This window comes from Lonchura striata, chromosome 28, assembly GCF_050655825.1.
Source record: "Lonchura striata isolate lonStrDom1 chromosome 28, ASM5065582v1, whole genome shotgun sequence".
In the NCBI taxonomy this organism is placed as follows: Eukaryota; Metazoa; Chordata; class Aves; order Passeriformes; family Estrildidae; genus Lonchura; species Lonchura striata.
The window spans coordinates 1,144,137-1,167,733 of record NC_140730.1 but is presented as its reverse complement, the minus strand read 5'-3'; the positions used below and the strand labels follow the sequence as shown (position 1 = coordinate 1,167,733).

The 23,597-nt window shown below is 64.8% G+C and overlaps 1 protein-coding gene across 1 annotated transcript in view; it reads right to left on the bottom strand.

Annotated features, from left to right (window-relative positions):
• Positions 1–19,110, bottom strand: part of LOC144247597 (uncharacterized) — a 28,949-nt gene extending 9,839 nt beyond the window's left edge. Inside the window, exons 1-3 of the mRNA XM_085562317.1 lie at positions 18,982–19,110; positions 17,286–17,409; positions 1,616–2,109 (exon numbers count right to left, since the gene is read on the bottom strand). Of these exons, the coding sequence (XP_085418443.1) occupies positions 1,616–2,109; positions 17,286–17,296 (505 nt within the window). The 5' untranslated portion in view covers positions 17,297–17,409; positions 18,982–19,110. The remainder of the gene's footprint in view (positions 1–1,615; positions 2,110–17,285; positions 17,410–18,981) is intronic.
• Positions 19,111–23,597: the final 4,487 nt, after the last annotated feature.

Below are 23,597 nucleotides of genomic sequence, written 5' to 3'. Positions count from 1 at the left end.
GGGGAAAAATTAGGGAAAATTGTGGAAAATTGGAGGGAAAATGGGGAAATTGGGGAAAAGGGGAAAAAGGTTGTGGAAAATTGGGAGGAAAAGGGGGAAATTGTGGGGAAATGGGGGGAAATTGTGGGGAAGGGGGAAAACATTGTGGAAAATCGGGGGGAAAGGGGGAAAACTGGGGGAAAGGGAGAAATTTTGGAAAATTGGAGGGGGAATGGGAAAATTGGGGAAAAGGGGAAATCCGTTGTGGAAAATTGGGAGGAAAGGGGGAAATTGGGTGGAAATTGGGGGGAAATGGGGGAAAATTGGGGAGAAATGGGGGAAAACTGGGGGAAATTGGGGAAAACTAGGGGAAATTGGGGGAAATTGGGGGAAAACTGGGGGAAATTGGGGGGAAATTGTCGAAAATTGGACAGAAACAGGGGGAAAATGGGGGAAGGGGGAAAACATTGTGGGAAATCGGGGGGAAAGGGGGAAAACTGGGGAAATTGGGGGGAAATGGCGGAAAATTGGGGAGAAATTGGGGGAAACTGGGGGAAATTGGGGAAAACTGGGGGAAATTGGGGAAAACTGGGGGAAATTGGGGGAAACTGGGGGAAATTGGGGGAAACTGGGGGAAATTGGGGAAACTGGGGGAAATTGGGGAAAAGGGAGGGAGAGAGGGGGTGGGAAGAAAGGCCGGGAGAAAAGAGGGAGAAGGGAAGCTCGTGAGGAGCACCCGGCTGGGCAGGGGGCGATGCCTTAATTACCGTATTCCAATGGAATTAATTCCCGTTGCATAGGGAGGCCAGGCGGGCGTGGGAGCAGCCGCGCAGACCGCGTCCCACGCTCCGAAGCACGCGGGGCCGCCTCGCGGGCACGGCGGGAGCGGGAACGGGAACGGGAAAATGGGAATGGGAATGGGAACGGGAACGGAATGGGAACGGGGAAAAGGGAAATGGAATGGGAATGGGAATGGGAGTGGAAATGGGAGTGGGAATGGAATGGGAATGGGAATGGGAATGGGAATGGGAAAATGGGAATGGGAATGGGGAATGGGAATGGGAATGGGAATGGGAATGGGAATGGGGATGGGAATGGGAACGGGAGTGGGAATGGGAATGGGAATGGGAATGGGAACAGGGAACAGGAGCAGGGAAATGGGAACAGGGAAATGGGAGAAGGGAACGGGAGAAGGAAACGGGAACAAGGGAAACAGGAACAGGGAAACGGGAACAGGGAATGGGAGAAGGGAACGGGAGAAGAGAACGGGAGCAGGAAACGGGAACAGGGAAACCTTTGGAGGGTTAAAAACTGGGAATGAGGGAAAATGTGGGAAAGGTTCAGAATTTGGGATTTTGAGGCCTCTCAGGATCAGTGAGGGATCCCAAATCCAGCCCTATCACACCTTTAGAGGGTTAAAAACTGGGAATGAGGAAAAATGTGGGAAAGGTTCGGAATTTGGGATTTTGAGGCCTCTCAGGATCAGTGAGGGATCCCAAATCCAGCCCTATCACACCTTTAGAGGGTTAAAAACTGGGAATGAGGAAAAATGTGGGAAAGGTTTGGAATTTGGGATTGCCGGTGCTGACCCAGCGGGGCCCGCGGGAACGGGGGAACGGGAGAGCCCCAAACTCACCGCGGGTCCTCGGGAGCGCGGCGCCGACGGGGCCCGGAGCCGAGCCCCAAGAGCCGCCCCGGCTCCCGGGCAGGGAGCCCCGAGCCCGCCGGGGCTCTGCGCTCGGGGCTCTTCCCAAGGCTCCGGGTCTTCCAGCCCGGTCCCGGTCCCGGTTCTGGTCCTGGTCCTGGTCCCGTTCCCGGTCCCATTCCTGGTCCCGGTCTCGGTTCTGTTCCCGGTCCTGGTCCCGTTTCCGGTCCCATTCCTGGTCCCGGTCCCGGTCTCGGTTCTGTTCCCGGTCCCGGTCCCATTCCTGGTCCCATTCCTGGTCCCAGTTCCGGTCCCGGTTCTGTTCCCGGTCCTGTTCCCAGTCCCGGTCCCATTCCTGGTCCCGGTCCCGGTTCCGGTCCCGGTCCCGGTTCTGTTCCCGTTCCCGGTCCCATTCCTGGTCCCATTCCTGGTTCCATTCCCGGTCCCGGTCAGGGATGGGGCTGGATCGGGGCGAGGTGGGAATTCTGCTCTGCAAAAAATGGAGTGAGGGGTTGTGTCAGCTCCAAATCCTGACTGATCACCCCAAATCCCTGTGGATCACCCCAAATCCTCATTAATCACCCCAAATCCTCGTGGATCATCCCAAACCCTCATTGATCATCCCAAACCCTCATTGATCACCCCAAATCCTCATTAATCATCCCAAATCCTCACTGATCACCCCAAATCCCTGTGGATCACCCCAAATCCTCATTAATCACCCCAAATCCCTGTGGATCACCCCAAATCCTCATTAATCACCCCAAATCCTCATTAATCACCCCAAATCCTCACTGATCACCCCAAATCCCTGTGGATCACCCCAAATCCTCATTAATCACCCCAAATCCTCGTGGATCATCCCAAACCCTCATTGATCATCCCAAACCCTCATTGATCACCCCAAATCCTCATTAATCATCCCAAATCCTGACTGAGCTCCTCCAAACCCTCACTGATCACCCCAAATCCTTGTGGATCACCCCAAATCCTCATTAATCACCCCAAATCCTCATTGATCATCCCAAACCCTCACTGATCACCCCAAATCCTTGTGGATCATCCCAAATCCTCATGGAGCATCCCAAACCCTCACTGATCACCCGAAACCCTCATGGATCACCCCAAATCCTCTGGGATTCCGGGATTCTGGAATTCTGGGATTCTGGAATTCTGGGATCCTGGGATTCTTTTCCCAGAACATTTCCCTGCCCATTTTTAGGTACGAGCCCCTCGGGGTCCCGCCCGGCCGCACATCCATTATCCAGAACATCTCCCCGGTTTTTAGGGTGGTACGAGGGGTCCCACATCCCTTTTCCAGAACATCTCCCCGGTTCTTAGGGCGGTACGAGGGGTCCCACATCCCTTTTCCAGAACATCTCTCCGGTTTTTAGGGCGGTACGAGGGGTCCCACATCCCTTTTCCAGAACATCTCCCCGGTTTTTAGGGCGATACGAGGGGTCCCACATCCCTTTTCCAGAACATTTCTCTGCTGGTTTTGAGGGCGGTACGAGCCCCTCGGGGTCCCACTCTGACCCCACATCCCTTTTCCAGAACATCTCCCCAGTCCTTAGGGCGGTACGAGGGGTCCCACATCCCTTTTCCAGAACATCTCCCCGGTTTTTAGGGCGGTACGAGGGGTCCCACATCCCTTTTCCAGAACATCTCCCCGTTTTTTAGGGCATTACGAGCCCCTCGGGTCCCGCCCGGCCGCACATCCCGGGGCTCCGGGGCTCCGGGGCCGCGGGACTCGGGGCTGACCCAGCGGTGATTTTCTCCGTGGGCAGCTCGGGGTGATTTTCTCCGTGGGCAGCTCGGGGTGATTTTCTCCGTGGGCAGCTCGGGGCCCTCGAGCGGAGCGGCCGGGGGGCTTTGTCCGCCCGGGGCTTTGTCCGCCCGGGGATTACATCGCCCGCCCGGGCGGACAATGCGCCCCCGGGGCAGCCGGGCCGGGCCGGGCCGGCGGGGCCGAGCGGTCTCAATTAGCGCCCGTCCCGCCGGGGGTCCCGGGCGGCGGCGGCTCCTCGGGGGTCCCGGGGGTCCCGCAGCATCCTGAGCCCTTCCAGGGCCTTCAGCCCCGCGGGGACAGCGAGATGCCAGCGGGGCTGGATGTGTCCCCTCCTCCTCCTCCTCCTCCTCCTCCTCCTCCTCGTCCTTTCCCGCGGTGTGGAAAGAAAAGCCGGCCCCGTTTTTTCCTTTTTCTGCCTTTTTTTGCTGCCTCCTGAGAGCGCAGCGCCAGCCCCTTGCAGCCCCTGGCTCGGGGACAGGCGGTGGCACCGCCTCGCCACCGAGCCCGAAGAGAAGCGCGGGGCACGGCACCGGCACCGGCACCGGCACCGGCACCGGCACCGGCACCGGCACGGGACCGGCACCGGCACGGGACCGGCACCGGCACCGGCACCGGGGCCACGGCAGCTCCCGCATGCCCCGCGGCCCCAGCCGGCTCTGCCCAGGCTTGGGGACACTCCGGGCTGTCCCCAAGGTCACCCAGGCTTTGGGGACACTTTGGGATGTCCCCAGGGTCACTCAGGCTTGGGGACACTTTGCTCTGCCCAGGCTTGGGGACACTCCGGGCTGTCCCCAAGGTCACTCAGGCTTTGGGGACCCTCCGGGCTGTCCCCAAGGTCACCCAGGCTTGGGGACACTTTGGGATGTCCCCAGGGTCACTCAGGCTTGGGGACACTTTGCTCTGCCCAGGCTTGGGGACACTCTGGGATGTCCCCAAGGTCACCCAGGCTTTGGGGACACTTTGGGATGTCCCCAAGGTCACTCAGGCTTTGGGGACCCTCCGGGCTGTCCCCAAGGTCACCCAGGCTTGGGGACCCTCCGGGCTGTCCCCAAGGTCACCCAGGCTTGGGGACCCTCCGGGCTGTCCCCAAGGTCACCCAGGCTTTGGGGACCCTCCGGGCTGTCCCCAATGTCACCCAGGCTTTGGGGACCCTCCGGGCTGTCCCCAAGGTCACCCAGGCTTTGGGGACCCTCCGGGCTGTCCCCAATGTCACCCAGGCTTTGGGGACCCTCCGGGCTGTCCCCAAGGTCACCCAGGCTTTGGGGACACTTTGGGATGTCCCCAAGGCCACTCAGGCTTTGGGGACCCTCCGGGCTGTCCCCAAGGTCACTCAGGCTTGGGGACACTTTGCTCTGCCCAGGCTTGGGGACACTTTGGGATGTCCCCAAGGTCACCCAGGCTTTGGGGACCCTCCGGGCTGTCCCCAAGGTCACCCAGGCTTTGGGGACCCTCCGGGCTGTCCCCAAGGTCACCCAGGCTTGGGGACCCTCCGGGCTGTCCCCAAGGTCACCCAGGCTTTGGGGACCCTCCGGGCTGTCCCCAGGGTCACTCAGGCTTGGGGACACTTTGCTCTGCCCAGGCTTGGGGACCCTCCGGGCTGTCCCCAAGGTCACCCAGGCTTTGGGGACCCTCCGGGCTGTCCCCAAGGTCACCCAGGCTTGGGGACCCTCCGGGCTGTCCCCAAGGTCACCCAGGCTTTGGGGACCCTCCGGGCTGTCCCCAAGGTCACCCAGGCGTGCGGCCACCGCGCCAGGCTCGCGGCGGGGCCGGCCCGGCCCCACCTGGCCCGGCCGTCGCGGGGCGGTGGGACACGGGGCTCGCAGCTGCCATACATTTTTAAATAAATGAATAATACATAGCGGGGCTGATAAATAAATAACGGGCGCACATTTGAACTTCGCCTCGGAGAAAATCCTCGCAGTTCAAAAGGAGCGCGGCGCTCGGAAAGGGGAGCCCATGCATTTGGAATGCGCTGCCGGCCAGAGTCCGCGCCCGGCGGGGACACGGAGGAGGGAGGAGGGAAGGAGGGAAAGAGGGAAGGAAGGAAGGAGGGAAGGAGGAGAGGAGGGAAGGAGGGAAGGAAGGAGGAAAAGAGGGAAGGAGGGAAAGAGGGAAGGAGGGAAGGAGGAAAAGAGGGAAAGAGGGAAGGAGGGAAAGAGGGAAGGAGGGAAGGAGGGAAGGAGGGAAGGAGGGAAGGAGGAAAAGAGGAAAGGAGGGAAGGAGGGAAGGAGGAGAGGAGGAGCAGCTTGGGGAGCAGCAGGATGAGGAGCCCCGAGCAGCCCTGGCACTCAGAGATTTGTGGGTGCTGAATCCTCGTGGAGCATGAGGAGGATGAGGAGGACGAGGAGGATGAGGATGATGAGGAGGATGAGGAGGATGAGGAGGATGCGGAGGATGAGGAGGATGAGGAGGATGAGGATGACGAGGAAGGTCCTGCCCAGCAGAGGCTCCTCGGGCCCATCAGGGGTGGGGTGGCCCTGGGAGGTTCCCGACAGATCCGGGTTTGGGGTTGGGGGTGAAGGAGCTGGGCCGGGCCGGGCTGGGGAGGGGACAGCCCGGGGGGACTTGGGGAGAGGAACCCATTTTGGGGAGGAACCCATTTTTGGGGAGGAACCATGGATGTCTGAGCCATGAACCCACAAATCCGGGCCATCCCCACGGATCTCTGAGAAACAAACCCCACAAACCCCACAAATCCGGGCCATCCCCACAGATCTCTGAGTCACAAACCCCACAAACCCCACAAACCCCACAAACCCCACAAACCCCACAAACCCCACAAATCCCACAAATCCCACAAACCCCACAAACCCACAAACCCTGGCCATCCCCAGCAGGACACGTGTCCCTCAGACACGTCACCCCTGTCCTGGCTGTGCCCAGGTGTGTCCCAGCCCCATCCCAGCCATGCCCACTCCAGGATCCTCCTGGGATTTGCCCCCTCAGCCTTCCCAAACCCCAGGAGCTGAGGAGGGAATTCCTTGGGCTGAGTGGGAATCGATTTATCAGGCTGTGATTTAGGGCCTGAACCCCACTGGCAGCACCAAAACCACCCCAAAACTCCTCATTTAGGGGCTGAACCCCGCTGGCAGCACCAAAACCACCCCAAAACTCCTCATTTAGGGCCTGAACCCCACAAACCAGGCAGGGCTGATCCCAGCAGAGCCCCCCAGCTCCACCCGGCCCCAAATCCATCAGCCACACCCCAAGGATGCTCACAGCCGGCACAGGGCCGGGGAAAATCTCCAGAATTCCCATTTCCCCTCATCCCAGCACCCCTGAGAGGGGGAAATTTCCATCTGTCCTCATCCCATCATCCCCCAAAAGGGGAAATTTCCATCTCTGCCATCCCAGCACCCCCCCAAAATGGGAAATCTCCATCTCCCTCGTGTCCAGCATCCCCCAAAAGGGGAAATCTCCATCGCCGCCACTTCATCATCTCCCAAAAGGGGAAATTTCCATCCCACCTATCTCATCATCCCTGAAAAGGGGAAATTTCCATCCCACCTATCTCATCATCCCTGAAAAGGGGAAATTTCCATCCCCCCTATCTCATCATCCCTGAAAAGGGGAAATCTCCATCTCCTCCCATCCCTACGTCCCCAAAAAGTGGAAATCTCCATCTCCCCCCATCCCTACATCCCCCAAAAGGGGAAATCTCCATCTGCCCCATCCCTACATCCCCCAAAAAGTGGAAATCTCCATTCCCCCCCCATCCCTACATCCCCGAAAGGGGAAATCTCCATTCCCCCCATCCCTACGTGGAAATCCCCATCCCTACATCCCCCAGAAGGGGAAATCTCCATCCCCCCCATCCCTACATCCCTGAAAAGGGGAAATCTCCATCTCCCCCCATCCCTACATCCCTGAAAAGGGGAAATCTCCATCTCCCCCCATCCCTACATCCCCAAAAAGTGGAAATCTCCATCTCCCCCCATCCCTACATCCCTGAAAAGGGGAAATCTCCATCCCCCCCATCCCTACATCCCCGAAAAGGGGAAATCTCCATCCCCCGCACCTCACCATCCCCCAGGGGCGGCAATCTCCGTCCCCCCGCCCGGCGCCCCCAGCCCTGCGCCGCAGCCGAGTCGCGACCCCCGGCCGGTCCCAGCTGCGCCCCGGCGCATTCCCGGAGCCGCGGCGGCGCCGCAGCTGCCGCCCGGAGCGCGGCCACGGCGCGGCCAGCTCGTCTTGACCTTGTCGGTCAGGGGCGGGGATGGCCGAGGAAACAACAACATCCAAAAACCCCAAGAAAACCAAAACCAGCCCCAGAGCGCGCTGGGGTGGCACGGGGAGGGTCGGAGGCGCCGGGGGAGGGAGGGCGGCAGGATTCGGTGGCGGAGAGCGGCGGAGAAGCGGCGGCGGGGCGAGCAGCGGGCCCGGGCTGCGTGTGCGGCCGGGGGCGGCGGGATGTGACCCCGCGGGGGGCTCCGGGCCTCGCCCCGCGGCCCCGGCCGTGGGAAAAAGGCCCCGGCTCTTTTCACAGCTGTTCTCGCCGCTGCACTGAGCTAATGGAGGGGCTCCCCTCCCTCCCCTCCCTGCTCTCCCCTCCCTCCTTCCCCGCCGTCTTTTCAGGCCCTGAGAGACGGGGAAAAAAAAAAAAATAAAAGAAAAAAAGGGGGGAAAAATTCAAACGAAAAAAAAAAAAAAAAGAAAAAGCGCCATTCACAGCAATCGCTTCAAACCGCGGCGCATTGTCCGCGGGAAACGGCCCCGGCGGCGCGGGCACACGCGTGTGCAAGGGTGGGGCACGCGTGTGCAAGGGTGGGTCAGGAGTGTGCAAGGGTGGGGGGCATGTGTGTGCGAGGGTGGGGGCAGGAGTGTGTGCAAGGGTGGGGGGCACGAGTGTGCAAGGATGGGGGCCACGAGTGAGTGAGGGTGGGGGGCACAAGCATGCAAGGATGGGGACACGAGTGTGCAAGGATGGGGGGGATGTGTGTGTGCAAGGGTGGGGGGGATGTGTGTGTGCAAGGATGGGGGGCACACGAGTGTGTGCAAAGATGGGGTGAACACTTGTGCAAGGGTGGGGGGCACACATGTGGGATACGCACATGTGAAAGGCTGGGGGGTACACGTGTGCAAGGCTGGGGTCACACACATGTGCAAGGCTGGGGTTACATGTGTGTGCAAGGCCGGGGTCACACACGTGTGCAAGGGTGGCGTGCGTGGGTGTGCAAGGTTGGTGTGCACACGTGTGGGCCCTCCCCACCGCAGCCATGGGCTCCCCAAAAACCCCGTCACTGCACATTTCAGCCATGGGCACCCCATGGAGATCCCAAGGAAATATCCCATGGAAACCCCATGGAAACCCCATGGAAATCCCATGGAAATCACATGGAAACCCCATGGAAATCCCATGGAAATCCCATGGAAACCCCATGGAAATCCCATGGAAATCCCATGGAAATCCCATGGAAATCCCATGGAGATCCCATGGAAATATCCCATGGAAATCCCATGGAGATCCCATGGAAATATCCCATGGAGATCCCATGGAGATCCCATGGAAATACGACAGAAATCCCATGGAGATCCCAAGGAAATATCCCATGGAAATACAGCAGAAATCCCATGGGGATCCCATGGAAATATCCCATGGAAATGGGATGGGTTGGGGTTGGGTTTGGGTTTGAATTTCAGTTTGACTTAGGTTTGGATTTGGATTTGGGTTTGGATCTGGGTTTGGATTTGGGTTTGGATTTGGATTTGGGTTTCGGTTTGGATGTGGGTTTGATTTAGGTTTGGATTTGGGTTTGGATTTGGATTTGGGTTTGGATTTGAATTTGGGTTTGATTTAGGTTTGGATTTGGGTTTGGATTTGGGTTTGGATTTGGATTTGGGTTTATTTAGGTTTGGGTTTGGGTTTGGATTTGGGTTTGGGTTTGGATTTGGGTTTGGATTTGGGTTTGGATTTGAATTTGGGTTTGATTTAGGTTTGGATTTGGGTTTGGATTTGGGTTTGGGTTTGGATTTGGGTTTGGATTTGGGTTTGGATTTGGGTTTATTTAGGTTTGGGTTTGGGTTTACAGGGTTTACACAGCGCAGCCGCCCCAAAGCCACGTCCTGAGTGTCCCCAAGCCCAGATCCTGTCCCCAGCCAGGCTGAGCAGGAGCCCAAGGATGGAGATTCCCAGTTTATCCCAAATCCATCTCTGCCCAAGGATGGAGATTCCCAGTTTATCCCAAATCCATCTCTGCCCAAGGATGGAGATTCCCAGTTTATCCCAAATCCCACACCGGCTCCATCCCTGCGCACAAACACCACAAAACCACAAAGCCACAAAAAACCACAAAACCGCAAAAAACCCACAAAACCACGGCGATTCCCACACCCCCCCCCAATATTTCCCTTTTTTTTTTTTTTTTTTTTTTTTGGAGAGAAAAATCTGAACTATTCCCGCGGGGAATAAAAAACCTGAAAATTAAAAACTTCTCTGGAGGAAAAAAAAATAAAAAATTAAGAAGGGCAAGGCGAAGGCCCGGAGGCCTGGAAGCCAGCTGAAAGGTTGCACACCCTGCCTTGGCTGCTTCCCTGCAATAAATCCCGTTGCTACGAGACCAAGTTTGCTTTAACGAACCCCAGAAAATTAATGGGATTGAGCAGAGAAATCCTCCAAGTGGAGCCGATTTCGGAATCCTGCCGAAGCAGCCGGGAGGGAGGAGAAGGTTCCTGGAGCAGATCCCGCCCCGAGCTGCTCCCAGCTGGGATCTGGGGGCGCGTTTGGGGTTTTTTTGGGATGGGGAGTGTTGGAGGTGAGGGTGGGATGGGTCCCCAGCCCCGCTGGGCGCGGTGTGTCCCTCCCGCTGTGGCACTGCCACCTCTGGGCACCGTCCTGCCCGTCCCCGCTGTCCCCAGAGGCTCCTTCCAGCTCGGGAAATTCGGGAATTCTCTGCCCAGCTCACACGGGAGCCGCGGGGAAAAGCTGCTCCCACAGCCCTTGGGAGGAGCTGAGGGGACGGGGAAGGATCCCGGTGCCCAGCCGGGGTGGCACCAGCCCTGGCACAGGGCACATTTCCCGTGGGATCGCGGGCTGCGCCTCCGCGATGCCTGCGGAGCCCCCGGGGGGACCGGGAGCTGCTCCCCCTCATCCCGCAGCAAATTTTGGGGTGTCCCTGCTCGATCCCACAGCACAAACGCACCCCAGCTGCGGCCTGCCCCAAAAAAGGCCCCAAAGTGGGCGAGCCCAGGGTGGGCTGGGTGCAGGGTCGGTGCCAGGATGGATCCCAGGGATGGAGCCCAGGAACCGGGGATGGATCCAGGGATGGATCCAGGGATGGAGCTCAGGGATGGAGCTCAGGGATGGATCCAGGGATGGAGCCCAGGAACCGGGGATGGATCCAGGGATGGATCCCAGGGATGGATCCCAGGGATGGATCCAGGGATGGATCCAGGGATGGATCCAGGGATGGAGCCCAGGGATGGATCCCAGGGATGAAGCTCAGGAACCGGGGATGGATCCAGGGATGGAGCCCAGGGATGGATCCAGGGATGGATCCCAGGGATGGATCCCAGGGATGGATCCCAGGAACCCGGGATGGATCCAGGGATGGAGCCCAGGGATGGATCCAGGGATGGATCCCAGGGATGGATCCCAGGGATGGATCCCAGGAACCCGGGATGGATCCCAGGGATGGAGCCCAGGGATGGATCCAGGGATGGATCCCAGGGATGGAGCCCAGGGATGGAGCCCAGGATGGATCCCAGGAATGGATCCAGGGATGGAGCCCAGGAACCCGGGGATGGATCCAGGGATGGATCCCAGGGATGGATCCAGGGATGGAGCACAGGGATGGAGCCCAGGAACCCAGGGATGGATCCAGGGATGGATCCAGGGATGGAGCCCAGGATGGATCCAGGGATGGATCCCAGGGATGGATCCAGGGATGGATCCAGGGATGGAGCCCAGGAACCCGGGGATGGATCCAGGGATGGAGCCCAGGGATGGATCCAGGGATGGAGCACAGGAACCCGGGGATGGATCCAGGGATGGAGCCCAGGGATGGATCCAGGGATGGATCCCAGGGATGGATCCAGGGATGGAGCCCAGGAACCGGGGATGGATCCAGGGATGGATCCCAGGGATGGATCCAGGGATGGATCCAGGGATGGAGCACAGGGATGAAGCTCAGGAACCGGGGATGGATCCAGGGATGGATCCCAGGGATGGATCCAGGGATGGAGCCCAGGGATGGAGCCCAGGGATGGATCCCAGGGATGGATCCAGGGATGGAGCACCCCAAAACAAACCCGGGAATTCCCTCCTGGGATTGGCAGGATATCGGGGTGCCCCCCAGAACAGCCCCGGCAATTCCCTCCTGGGGTTGCCGGGATAACGGGGCTGCACCCCAAAACAAACCCTGGGAATTCCCTCCTGGGATTGCCGGGATATCGGGGTGCACCCCAAAAGAAATCCTGGGAATTCCCTCCTGGGACTGCCGGGATATCGGGGTGCACCCCAAAACAAATCCCGGGAATTCCCTCCTGGGACTGCCGGGATATCGGGGTGCACCCCAGAACACCCCTGGAAAGGCTCCGCACCGGGAGGAGCCTCCCCAGCCCCGGGGCGCTCCCGGCCCTCGGCAGGACAAAGCTCCGGTGTCTCGGCAGAGCGGAGGGAGCGACGAGCGGCAATGATTTATCTCCCTCCCCCGGCAGATAAATCGGCCTCGGGAACGGGGCTCGTGCTAAATTAAAATTTGCACGCGGTAATATATTTAAGCAACTTTCCTTCCACTTGGTTATAAACAGCGTTTCTCGGGGGGTTATTTCGGAACTGGCCCCCTTGCATTTGTCTCCAGCGTTAATTGTCGGGGTGGAAATTAAAACCACGGCGGCGGAAAAAAAAATAAAAACAAGAAAAAATTAAAAAGGAAAAAAAAAAAGAGGAAAAATTAATCAAATAAAAGAGCCGGGGTTGGAGGTTGGCAGAGAAACATCAGCCAGGCACAGCAGCAGCTCCGGGCCTCGGTACAAAGGCAGCAAAGGAGAAATTGGGCTCCGGTGCCGTGCCCGGGGCCGGCGGCTCGGGTGCCCGGCGGGCGGCGGGCCCGAGGGTGGCGGGAGGGATTTTACATTCGGTTCTCTAGCTTTATGAGATCTCGTACACTCATACAGCTAGATAACCAAAGAGAAAATCCCCCCCCGGTCTGCGGCCAGCGCGGCCCCGGCCACCGGGCGCTGTGCCGCGGGAGCCCCGGGGTGGCACGGGCGGCCCCGGTGCCCCGGAGAGCGGCACGGCACGGTGACACCGCGGCCCCGGTGCCCCGGAGTGTGGCACGGTGACACCGTGGCTCCGGTGCCCCGGAGTGTGGCACGGCACGGGCGGCCCCGGTGCCCCGGAGAGTGGCACGGCACGGGCGGCCCCGGTGCCCCGGAGTGTGGCATGGCACGGGCGGTCCCGGTGCCCCGGAGAGCAGCACGGTGACACCGTGGCTCCCGGTGCCCCGGAGTGTGACATGGCACGGTGACACCGTGGCCCCGGTGGCCCGGAGTGTGGCACGGCACGGGCGGCTCCCGGTGGCCCGGAGTATGGCACGGTGACACCGCGGCCCCGGTGCCCCGGAGAGCAGCACGGTGACACCGCGGCCCCGGTGCCCCGGAGAGCAGCACGGTGACACCGCGGCCCCGGTGCCCTGGAGAGCAGCACGGTGACACCGCGGCCCCGGTGGCCCGGAGTGTGGCACGGTGACACCGCAGTCCCGGTGCCCCGGAGTGTGGCATGGCACGGGCGGCCCCGGTGCCCCGGAGAGTGGCACGGTGACACCGCGGCCCCGGTGCCCCGGAGAGCAGCACAGTGACACCGTGGCTCCCGGTGCCTCAGAGTGTGGCACGGCACGGGCGGCCCCGGTGCCCCGGAGAGTGGCACGGTGACACCGCGGCCCCGGTGCCCAGCCCAGAGCCCCAGGGTGGCATCGCTGCCCCCAGAAGGAGCCGGACCCCAAAGCGGGCTCAGCCCAGCGCAGCCCCTGCGGCCTGCGGGATGGCACGGGGATGGCACAGGTAGGGATGGCACGGGGATGGCACGGGGATGGCACGGGGATGGCACAGGTAGGGATGGCATGGGGGATGGCACGGGGATGGCACGGGGATGGCACGGGTAGGGATGGCACGGGGATGGCATGAGTAGGGATGGCACGGGGATGGCACGGGGATGGCACGGGGGATGGCACGGGGGATGGCATGGGGGATGGCACGGGGATGGCACGGGGATGGCATGAGTAGGGATGGCACAAGGGATGGCACGGGGGATGGCATGGGGAGATGGCACGGGGGGTGGCACGGGTAGGGATGGCATGGGGTGGCACGGGGGGTGGCACGGGTAGAGATGGCACGGGTAGGAATGGCACGGGGGATGGCACGGGGAGGGATGGCACAGAGGATGGCACGGGGGGTGGCACGGGGGATGGCACGGGTAGGGATGGCACGGGGGTGGCACAGAGGATGGCACGGGTAGGGATGGCACAGAGGATGGCACGGGTAGGGATGGCACAGAGGATGGCACGGCTGACCCCCAGGCTCCAGCCCCACACACAGGCCCAGGGAGCCGCGTCCTTGCCAGCCCAGCTTCGCCCCCAGCCCGGAGCCCAGCGGAGAATTCCCGGGATTCCCGGCACGGAACCGCTGAGTCAGGAAAGCGATTTGGGCACGGACGGGCCCAGCCCGAAAGGGCCCCCGGGGGTCCCCGCGCGCTTCCTCCTCTTCCTCCCCTTCCTCCCACCCCCGCCCCCGGCTGCCGGCCCTGCGCACCCGGCAGGACCCCGCACCTCCCGGTCTGCGGGGATTTCCCGGGGCTCACCGGGACGGCCCCGTTCCCACCGGGACCCTGCGGCCCGGCCGGGAGGCTGCGGGCAGCGGCCCCGGGCAGCGGCGGGGGCCGGTCCCGGGCCGCTCCGGCCGTGCGGCCGCTCGAACGGCGGAGCCGCTGCTCCGGTGCCCAGCGGGAGCCGGGGAGAGGAACGGGAGAGTCCCGGGAGGGTCCCGGGGAGCGCTCCCGGGGCGGGGGTACCTGCTCATCCCGCTGGGGCCGCTGCTGCCCGCGGTCGCCGTCGGCTCCGGGTCACCGCCGGCTCCGGGTCACCGCATCCTTCCCGGGCTGGCGGGGAGCGGCGGAGGCTCGGCCCGGGGACGGGGACGGGGACGGGATCGGGATGGGATCGGGATGGGATGGGTCACTCGGTGCCGGTGCCGGTGCCGGTGCCGGTGCCGGTGCCGGTGCCTCTCCCGCTGCCCGGCGCCTCCGGGACGTGCCTCTAAAGTTGAGGCAGAGTCGGCGGCGCGGGGCCGGCCGGAGGGCGGGGGAGGGCGGGAGGAGGGACCGGGCGGCCGGCGGGGACAAAGCCCGAGCGGCGGGGCCGGGACAGGCCGGGGCAGGGGTCACCCCCCCGGGAGGGGCTGCGCCATTCGCCACGGCCGCCGCCGTCCCCGGGGGCCGCTCCGTCTGCTCGGCCCGGGCCGCCCCCCGCCGCCGCCGCCGCCGCCGGCCCGCCCCGTCGGGAGGCGGCGGTGCCCCGGGGGTAACCCCGCTCGGGCAGGGCGCCGCCGGAGCCGCCCCCCGGGGCCGGGCCGGGGTTAAAGCCCCGCTCCCGGGGAGGAGCAGCGGCCGCGGGGCCGGGGGGCGGCCGGGCCGGTCGCTCCCGTCGGGGCGGCGCTCACGGGAGCCGCTTGCAAAGGGGGAATTTGGAAGATGCTCAGGAGCCAAGCGGGGCTCGAGCCACCCCTTAGCCCCGGTGTAACGGAGCCCACCGGCCTCGGCCGCGCCCGTCGGCCGCGGAGAAGCCCCCCTGGCCCGGGAGCGGCCGCGGCTCGGAGGGCGGCGGGGCAGGGCCCGGGGCGCGGGGCCGAGCTCCGGCTCCACGTCCCCCCCGTGCGGCCGCCCGGGGCCGGTCCCCGCCGGCGCTGCCCGGTGCGGGGCCCCGCTCCGCTCTCCCGGCGGCCCCGGGGCAGCACCGGCCGGCGCGGGGGCACCGGGGCCTTTCCCCGGCGCCCACCGGCAGCGCAGCGCGGGGAGCAGCCGCGATCGCGGCGGGCACCGACCACGCCGCGGTGCCCGGGCACACCGGAGCGCCCGCAGCGCCCGCGCCAGCCCCGGTGCATCGCTGCCGCCGCTGGGCACGCTCGTCCCGGTGCCCGCACGGCCTCGCACACGAACCCGCAGCCACGCAGGACGCCCGGATGTCCCCCCGGTTGTCCCCAGTCTCCTCCGGTTCCCCCGGCCTGGCCTTGGACCCGCGGGCCCCGCATCCCTCCCGGGGACGCCTCATGGCACCAGGCTCCGGTGAAACGGCGGAAAACGAAACCAACGGGCGGCCCCGGCACGGCCCCGGCCCGGTGCCCCGGCCACGGGCAACGGGAGCAGCGGGGCGGGCTGGGCGGCGGGGCCCGGCTCCCGTTCCTGGAGCTCGGATTTCGGGAGGGAGGCACGGATCCGAGCCGGCCCCGCTGCCCGGCCCCGGCCTTCTACATACCCACCCCTGTAGCGAGAGAATGCATAGAATATATAGAATATACACAATATACACAATATACACAATATACACAATATATGGAATATGGGGAATATCCTGCTGGAAGGAACGGCGGCGCCTGCGGAAATGCCAACCCGCCAGCACCGGCGGCTCCCCGGGAGTAACGGGGCTCTCTGCCCGCACCGGGCACCCCTAGGGCTGGCCAGCCCTTGGCCGGAGCCCCCCAAACTGCGAGCGGCGGCCGCAGCACCGCGGGGAGCGAACGGAGCCTCCTCCCGCCGCCACCGGGCACCGGGGACCGGGCACCGGCGCCGCCGCTCTCCGTGGTGCTGAACGGCGGCCGCGCCGCGCCCCGGGGCCGTGCGGGGTCGTGCCGCCTCCGTCCTCCTCTCCCCGAGCCGCCGCTAATTGATGATCATTAATCCGGCTATCAATGATTACCGGTACCGTCCCCGCGGGGAGCCGGTGGCAGCGCGGTGCCCGACTGGCGGCTCGTGCCCCCGCAGAGCCCCGGGGCTGCTGCCCGCCATCCTCCCCACGCTCCGCGCCACGCGTGGGCCGAGCCGCCGCCGTTACCTCCGAACCGGGGCTCCGAAATTCCGCCCTGGCCGCCGGCGGGCCCGGCGGGCCCGGCCCCGCTGCCGTCCACGCCGCCCGGTGCCCGCCGCGCCCCGCCGCGCCGGTGGGTCCCGCTGCCCGCGGCTGGCTCCCGTTCGCCCGAAGGGAAAACCCCAGCACCGAGCGCGGCCCCGCCGAGGGAACGAACGGCACCGGCGGAGCTTCGCCGCCGCCCCGGGAGCCGCTCGGGCCCGGCTCCGGGAGGGGCCGCCGGTGCCGCTCTCACCGCCCGGTTCCGCTGGCACCGCGCAGGGCCCGGGAGGGCCGCGGCGGCCCGGTTCGCCCCCGCCGGCCGCCGGTGCCCGGTGCCCGCGGCTCGCCCGCCCGCCAGGCGCGGGGGGAGCCTGGCACCGGCGGCACCGGGGGAGCGGCCGCCCCACGCGTGTCCGCGCCGGGGGCTGCGCGGGGGCCGCCCGGGCCCGCTCCTCACGGCACTTACCGAGTGGCCGCCCGCCGGTAGCCGGTTCCCCGGCGGCTGCGGGCGCCGGGCAGGCCGCGGCGCCGCCGGTGCCCCGCTCTGCCCTCGCCGACAGCGGCGTGGATGAAATACCGTCACTCCAGCGCCATGTTGGGCTCCGGTGCGAGCACGGCGCTCGCCGCAGGAACCGGCGGCCGCCTCGGCGGGAGGCAGCGCGGCCGGGGCTCGGCGCGGGGGCCCCGCTTCCCCCCGGAGCACCGGAGCACCGGAGCCCGGCCGGCCGCGGGGCCCCGTCCCGCCGCAGCGAGCGATGCCGCCGGCCCGGGAAGTTGCCACGGTTCCCGGTAACGCCACCGACCGCGGGTCCCGCACCTGCCACGCATCCCTCCGGTGCTCCCGGCCGCGTCCCGGGGCTGCCGCCGGGGAGGAGCCGGGGCACGGCCGCGGTTCCCTCCGGTGTCCCACCGCCCGGTGTCCGGTGCCCGGCCGTGCCCACCTGAGGAGAGGAAAGAGAGAAACGTCGCGTCAGGAGGAGCCGCCGCCACCGCTCCAACTTGGAGCAACTTTCCCGGCGGGGCCGGCGGCGGGGCCGGGCCGGGCGGCGCTGCAGCCCCTGCCCGGTCCGCCGGTGCCGCTTTACCGGCGGGCGCGGCGTGGGTGCCCCGCAGCGCTGCCCTCCACGCGCGGCGTGGGGCCCGCCCAGGGCCGCGCTGGGACGCGGCCTCTGCTGCCGGGGACGGCCGGGACAGCCCGAATTTGGGCAGCCCCGGCCCCGGTGCCTGTCCATCTGTCCGGCTGGTGTCCGTCTGTACCGGCAGCTCCTGCCCGGGCACCCCCGCTGCCCCCCGGGCACCGCAGCCGCCCTCCCGCCCGGCCCGGCTCCCTTCCAAAGTGGATTTTTCTGCTGTTTATTTCCCACCCCGCTTTTTCTCCCACCGAGATTTATTTATTTCCCCCTCGTCTTTTTTTCTTTCTTATTTTTTTTTTTTTTTCCCGCCCCGATTTTTTCTTTTCTCTAATTTTACCCCCCCCCTCCCTCCCTCACCCCGCTCGTTTGGCTCCAACGTCGCTGGGAATTATTTGCATTTAAAATACAACGACTCGTTTCCCTCCGCGTCGCTTCGCAGCTCGGTTCCACCAGCGCGGGAGAGGCGGGGGAGCCATCCCAAGGAAAAGGGGTCCCCAAACCCCCGGCCAAATCCCCCCGAATTCCTGCCCAGCTGAAAATATCGATGTGGGGGAAAACTAAAGATTGAACAGATTTTAATGATTTTCTTCCCGCAGCCGCTGTCACCCAAAGGTGTCGAGGCAACAAAGAGCGGGATGGCGTTTGACGCTCGTATTTTTGGCCTAAATTTTGGCGAAAATATTCCCCCGAAGCCCCGAACGCTTTGCAAAAGATTGATGCGCCTCGAAGCCATCACATCCTGCCCTGCCAAGTGCTTCCGAGGAAAATCTGATTTTCCATTTCTCCCCCCCGCCGGAGAACGCAGACGCGCGGCACCGCCGAAACTGCGAGCGAGGGAAGGGGACTGGGAATCGAAAACCATTCCCAGTCCAAACTGGGAGCTCAATGGTTCTTCCCTGTGCGCGGCGGAGATTCCCCAGCTCGGGCAACAACGGCGTGGAATTCCCCGCCGTGCCCGCTCGGGCACAGAAGAAACCCCCAGATACTTTTTTTTTTTTTTTAAGGGGAAAAATAGCAATAAACCAAAAGAATTAATTATTTTTTTCTTCCTTTCGCCAGAAATGCCGAATTCAACCCCGGCTTTTTGCATGGGGATTTTTTTTTTTTTCCCTTGTGTTCTTTTTTTTTTCCTTTTTTTTTTTTTTTTTTTTTTGGTTATTTTTACAAGCTCGCACCAACGCAGGGGTGGAAGGGGATACCCACACAACACCCCAACCCCGCGCAGTGCCCCCCACGCCTCATTCCCCCTGCTCTCTTTTTTTTTTCTTTTCTTTCTTTCTTTTTTTTTTTTTTAACCCCAAATCCTTCCCCCGCAAAATTACAAATAATTTTTAAAAAAATAGCTGCACACACCGAAACTTCGCTCCGGCAGCCCCTTACCTCGGGCACCGGGCAGGGCAGGGCAGTCGGTCCGAGCGGCCCCGGGGCTATAAACCCCGGGGGTGGCTTTTGTGAGTTTGCCGGAGTTTCCCCGGGCCGTCCCCTTTTGTGTCCCATTGCCATCTAGAGGCCCCGATTAATTAATTTCACACCGAAGCTCGGGAGAAAATTTTCCCACAAAACAAGCGAGCGAGGAGATGTGAAACTCCAAAGAAAAGGAGTCAACATCAAGTTCAACAGCGTGCGGGGAAAGGCGGATTTCCATCACAATCGCGTCTGAGCGGGGGCCGGGCGGGGGCGGCGGGCGGCGGCCCCCGCGCCCCCTCCGCGCGTTCCCAGGCTCGGAACAATCGCGCTCTGTTTGCCTCGCACATGCCGCCGCTCGGGCGCGGGGGCTGCCCTGGGACAACGGCGATAACGAGGGGAGGGGGGCTGGGAACGGCCGGCCGCGCCGCCGGTACCGACCTGTTGAGCCGCGGCCGCGGGGAGCGGAGGCTCCGCGGGGACCCCAGAGCGGCGGCGGGGGACGCGGGGAGACCCCCGCACACTTTTCCCCAAGTTTGGCGAGCCCCCCCACCCTCGTCTCCCCGCCGAGCGCGGCCACGCGTTTTCCCACAGCCCCGGGGGAGCGGGGGGCGCGGGCCCCGGGGGCGCGGGGGGCCGGGGCCCGGGGTGGCCGAGGCGGTGGTGGACGTGTCCTGCAACCCAAGCAGCTCGGCTCCGCCGGGCATTGTCCCCACGGAGCCCGTGGCCATTGTTCCCGGCGCTGCGGGAGCCGGAGGGAGGGCAGCTTTCCACGCCTCGTCCCCCCCCATCCCTCCCGCGCCGCCCCCCGCCACCGCCCCGCCGCCCCGGCACCCGCCCCGGGGCTGCCGGGACCCCGGTCCGGGGCGGTGGGGCGGGCACGGGGCACCCCCCGCGCCCCCCGAAAACAGCAATTGCGAATGGCAGGCGAGGCGAGGGAGGCGCGGGGTCCCCCCTCGCGGACTTCCTCCAAGTTGGGAGAAGCGGGAGGGGCCGCGGGGCGGCCGCCGGTGCCCGCCCAGCCCAGCCCTGCCCCTCCGGCACCGGCGGCACCGGCGGCACCGGCGGCCGCCGCGGCGCGGGGAGTTCAGTGCGGGGCAAGGGAGAGGAGGGGGGGAGAAATAAAGAGAGGGAGCGGGGAGGGGATTATTTACCTCCCTCCGCACCTCTGCGTCCGTTACCGACTTAGCGGCGGCAAAACCGGGAGCCGCCGGGACAGCGGCAGCCTCCGGGCCGCGGGGCCGGGGGGAAGCGGCACCGGCAGCGGGCAGGGCGCGGAGCCCGGGGCCAGCCGGGCGCGGCCGCGGCTCCCGGAGAGCAGCGGCCGGGCCGCGGGGAGCGGAGCCCCCCGCGATCACGTCGCGTTACGTGGGGTTAAACGGGGAACGTCTGCCCGCGGCTCGGACCTGCCGCCGCACCGGGCGGCCCCGCGCCGCCGCGAGCGGGGCCTCGGCGAGCGGCGGCCGTGACGGGGGGCGGATTCCGCCCAAACATCCATTTTGTCCCTTTTGGAAATGGAGATGGGAGAGAGGAGGGGGGAAAAAAAAAATGCGTCTTTTTTTTTTTTTTTTTTTTTTTTTTTTTTTTTTTTCCTGGCTTTCTCCATATTTTACTACGTAAGGAATGACGCGCCGGCGTCGGGAGCGGGATAGGTTAGCCCGGAGCTCGGCGAGGGAGGGGGGAAACCGGGCTGGGGGGAGCGCGGGGGCGGGGGGCGGCTCTGGCAGCGGCAGAACCTAAAAATAACGAGGATTTTATTATTTAAAAGAAAAAAAAGGGAGAGAGAGATAATAATAATAATAATAATAATAATAATAATAATAATAATAATAACAATAATAATAACAATAATAATAATAATAATAATAATAATAATAATAATAATAATAATAATAATAATAATAATAATAATAATTTTAAAAAGCAATCCCGCTGACCCCGCCGATGCGGCCCTGAGCGGGCAGCGGGTGGCTCCGGCCGCTCCGGGGACCCACCGCGCCCTGCCCGGGGACCCTCGGGATTTGGGGCACCCATGGGGTGCGCGGGGAGGGTCGGGGCTCCTCCTGCCCTCTGCCCCGCTCCGGGTCCCCTGCCCCCGGCCGCTGCGGGATGATTGCGTGGAAATGAAGGAGGAATCGGCTATTTTTGATTTCATTCCGCCCCAAATCCCGCGCAGCTCCGCGCGTTAACGCCTCAAGCCCCCGGGAGGCGGCCGGGGATGGATCCCACCTCCCCCCGCTCCTCCGGGATTTTGGGAACGCTAAAAAAAAATAAAATCCGGGGGCTCCGCGCAGCTCCCGGCGGGGATTGCGCCCCAAATTCGGCCCCGGGGAGGGGGGCAACCCCAGGGACACCCAACCCCCTGCGGACCCGGAGCTCCCGAGCGCGGCCGGGGAGGGCCGGGCCTGGCTCCGGTCCCCGGAGCCACCGGGATGCGCGACCGCCGCCGCCGAACCGGGACCGCGCCGGTGCCGGTGCCGGTGCCGCCCTCCCGAGTCCTGCCCGCCGGTGCTGCCGGGAAGGCCCCGGGCTCGGCGCTCTCCCCTAATGAGCTCCGCTTATGCATTTCCTCATTAACGAATATTTCCCGCGGCCGAGCCGGGGGGCGCCGGGACGCGCGTCCCCAGCCGCCCGCCGCCCGTCCCGTCCGACCGGGGCTTCCCCGGGGCTCGGCCGCTCCCTGCCGGCCCCGGACGAGCAGGAGGCCTGGCCGGGGCGTCGGACACCCCAAATCTTGCGGCCAGCCTCGGAACTCCCGTGCCCGGTGCCGCGGTGCGACCCCCGCCCTCGGTGAAGGCGAGAGCCCCGGCTCGCCCAGGGGCTTCCCCCGGTAAAAGGCGCTCGGGCCGGGCCCGGCTCCTCCAGCCGCCCGGTACCGGCGGGGCCGCTGTCCCCCCACCCCCGACGGCGCCGATTTAGGGGAGTGGGTGGCGTATTTTGGCTCCCTGGTGGAGTTTTGATCAAAAATTCATTAAGAGGCGCTCGGCGCAGCGCCATGAATATTTCAGGGCTTTCGCAAAACAACAAAGTGCGTGTTTGGGGGAGGCTGCACCGGCCACCGGCAGCCCCCGGTGCCCGCCTCGGCCCCGGTTGGAGGCGGCGGGAGGGACCGGCCACCTCCGTTCCGTCGGGGCCGAGGCGGCGGCCGCTGGCCCGCAGCCCCGGGGCTCGCTGCTGCCCCGTTAACCGGCCCCGGTTGCGCGGAGAGCGGCCCCGGTTGGAGAGGGCGGCCCTGCCACCGTGACATCCCGGAGTGTCCCCGGCCCTGCCCGCGGTCACGCGTGGCCGTGGGGCTGCCCCGGGACGGTCCCTGAGCTCCGCAGTGCGGGGTGGGGACAGCGGGGGGACCCCGCGCCCACCCGGGATGTCCCCTCGGAACGCCCCCCGAGGGATCCGTGACAGGAGCAGGAACGACCCCCAAACCCCCCATCCCAGGCAGGCACGGGAAGGTCCCCGACCCCCAAAATTGGGGTGCGGACCCCCCCAGCACCTCCCAGCGAGCGGCGCCGGCTCCGAGCGGAGACAAAGCCCCGGCGGCCCCGCGGGCCCCCGGCGCCCCCCGGAGCAGCGCAGCCCCGGTGGGGCCTGCAGGAAACCGGGACTGACCGGGCACCTCCCGGGCCAGCTGGGAGGGGACACGGAGCGCCCGTGGCTGCGGACACCGCGGCTCCGTCGCTCCCCGGTGGCACCGCCAGCACCCCGAGGACGCTGCGGGTCCCGGGTGCCACCCTGGGGCAGTGCCCCGGGGCACGGCACCCGCTCGGCGGGGCTGGGGACACAGCGACAGAGCGGCCGCTCTGAGGGCCCGCAGGGTGCCGGGGGCACCCCAGGGCGCCTCCCGAGCCCACTCGGGGACGTGTCGCAATGGGCGGTACTGGACCTGCAGGCAGGGCTGGGGTGCGCGGCTCCGGCGGCTCCCGGCGCTCCCGGCGCTGCCCTCCGCGTCCCGCCGGCCGTGCCCGTGTCCCGGTGCCGGGATGCGCCGTGTCCCCCCCGCCGCCGCCTCCGCCACCCCGGCCCGGCCGCCCCCGGCCCCTCCCCGGGGCTCACCTCGCCCTGACATTTCCTGGCGCTCCTTCCATGCCAGCGGGTTGCCATAGCGAATCTAAATCTTGCAAACAAAACCAGGGGAGGGGAAGAAAAAAAAAAAAAAAAAGCAGCCTGATTAGCATATATTCAAATGAGCCGTGCAATAATGCAAACGATAAATCATGCAGTCGTTGCTATTCAATCAGTGTCTCTTACCCCAGCCCCCACTCCCGCGCCCGCTGGGTCGCCTCCCCTCCTGCCACAAACCCGGCCGGGCCCAAAGGTGGCCCTGGAGGGACCTGGCACCCTCGGGGGTGGCCCTGGAGGGACCTGCCACCCTCGGGGGTGGCCCTGGAGGGGACCTGGCACCCTCGGGGGTGGCCCTGGAGGGGACCTGGCACCCTCGGGGGTGGCCCTGGAGGGACCTGCCACCCTCGGGGGTGGCCCTGGAGGGGACCTGGCACCCTCGGGTGCGGCCCTGGCCCGGCCGGGCTCCGGGGCTCGGCGCAGCCCCCTAATCCCGCCTGGCATTTGCGGCGCTCCGTTAAACCCGGCAGACTCCT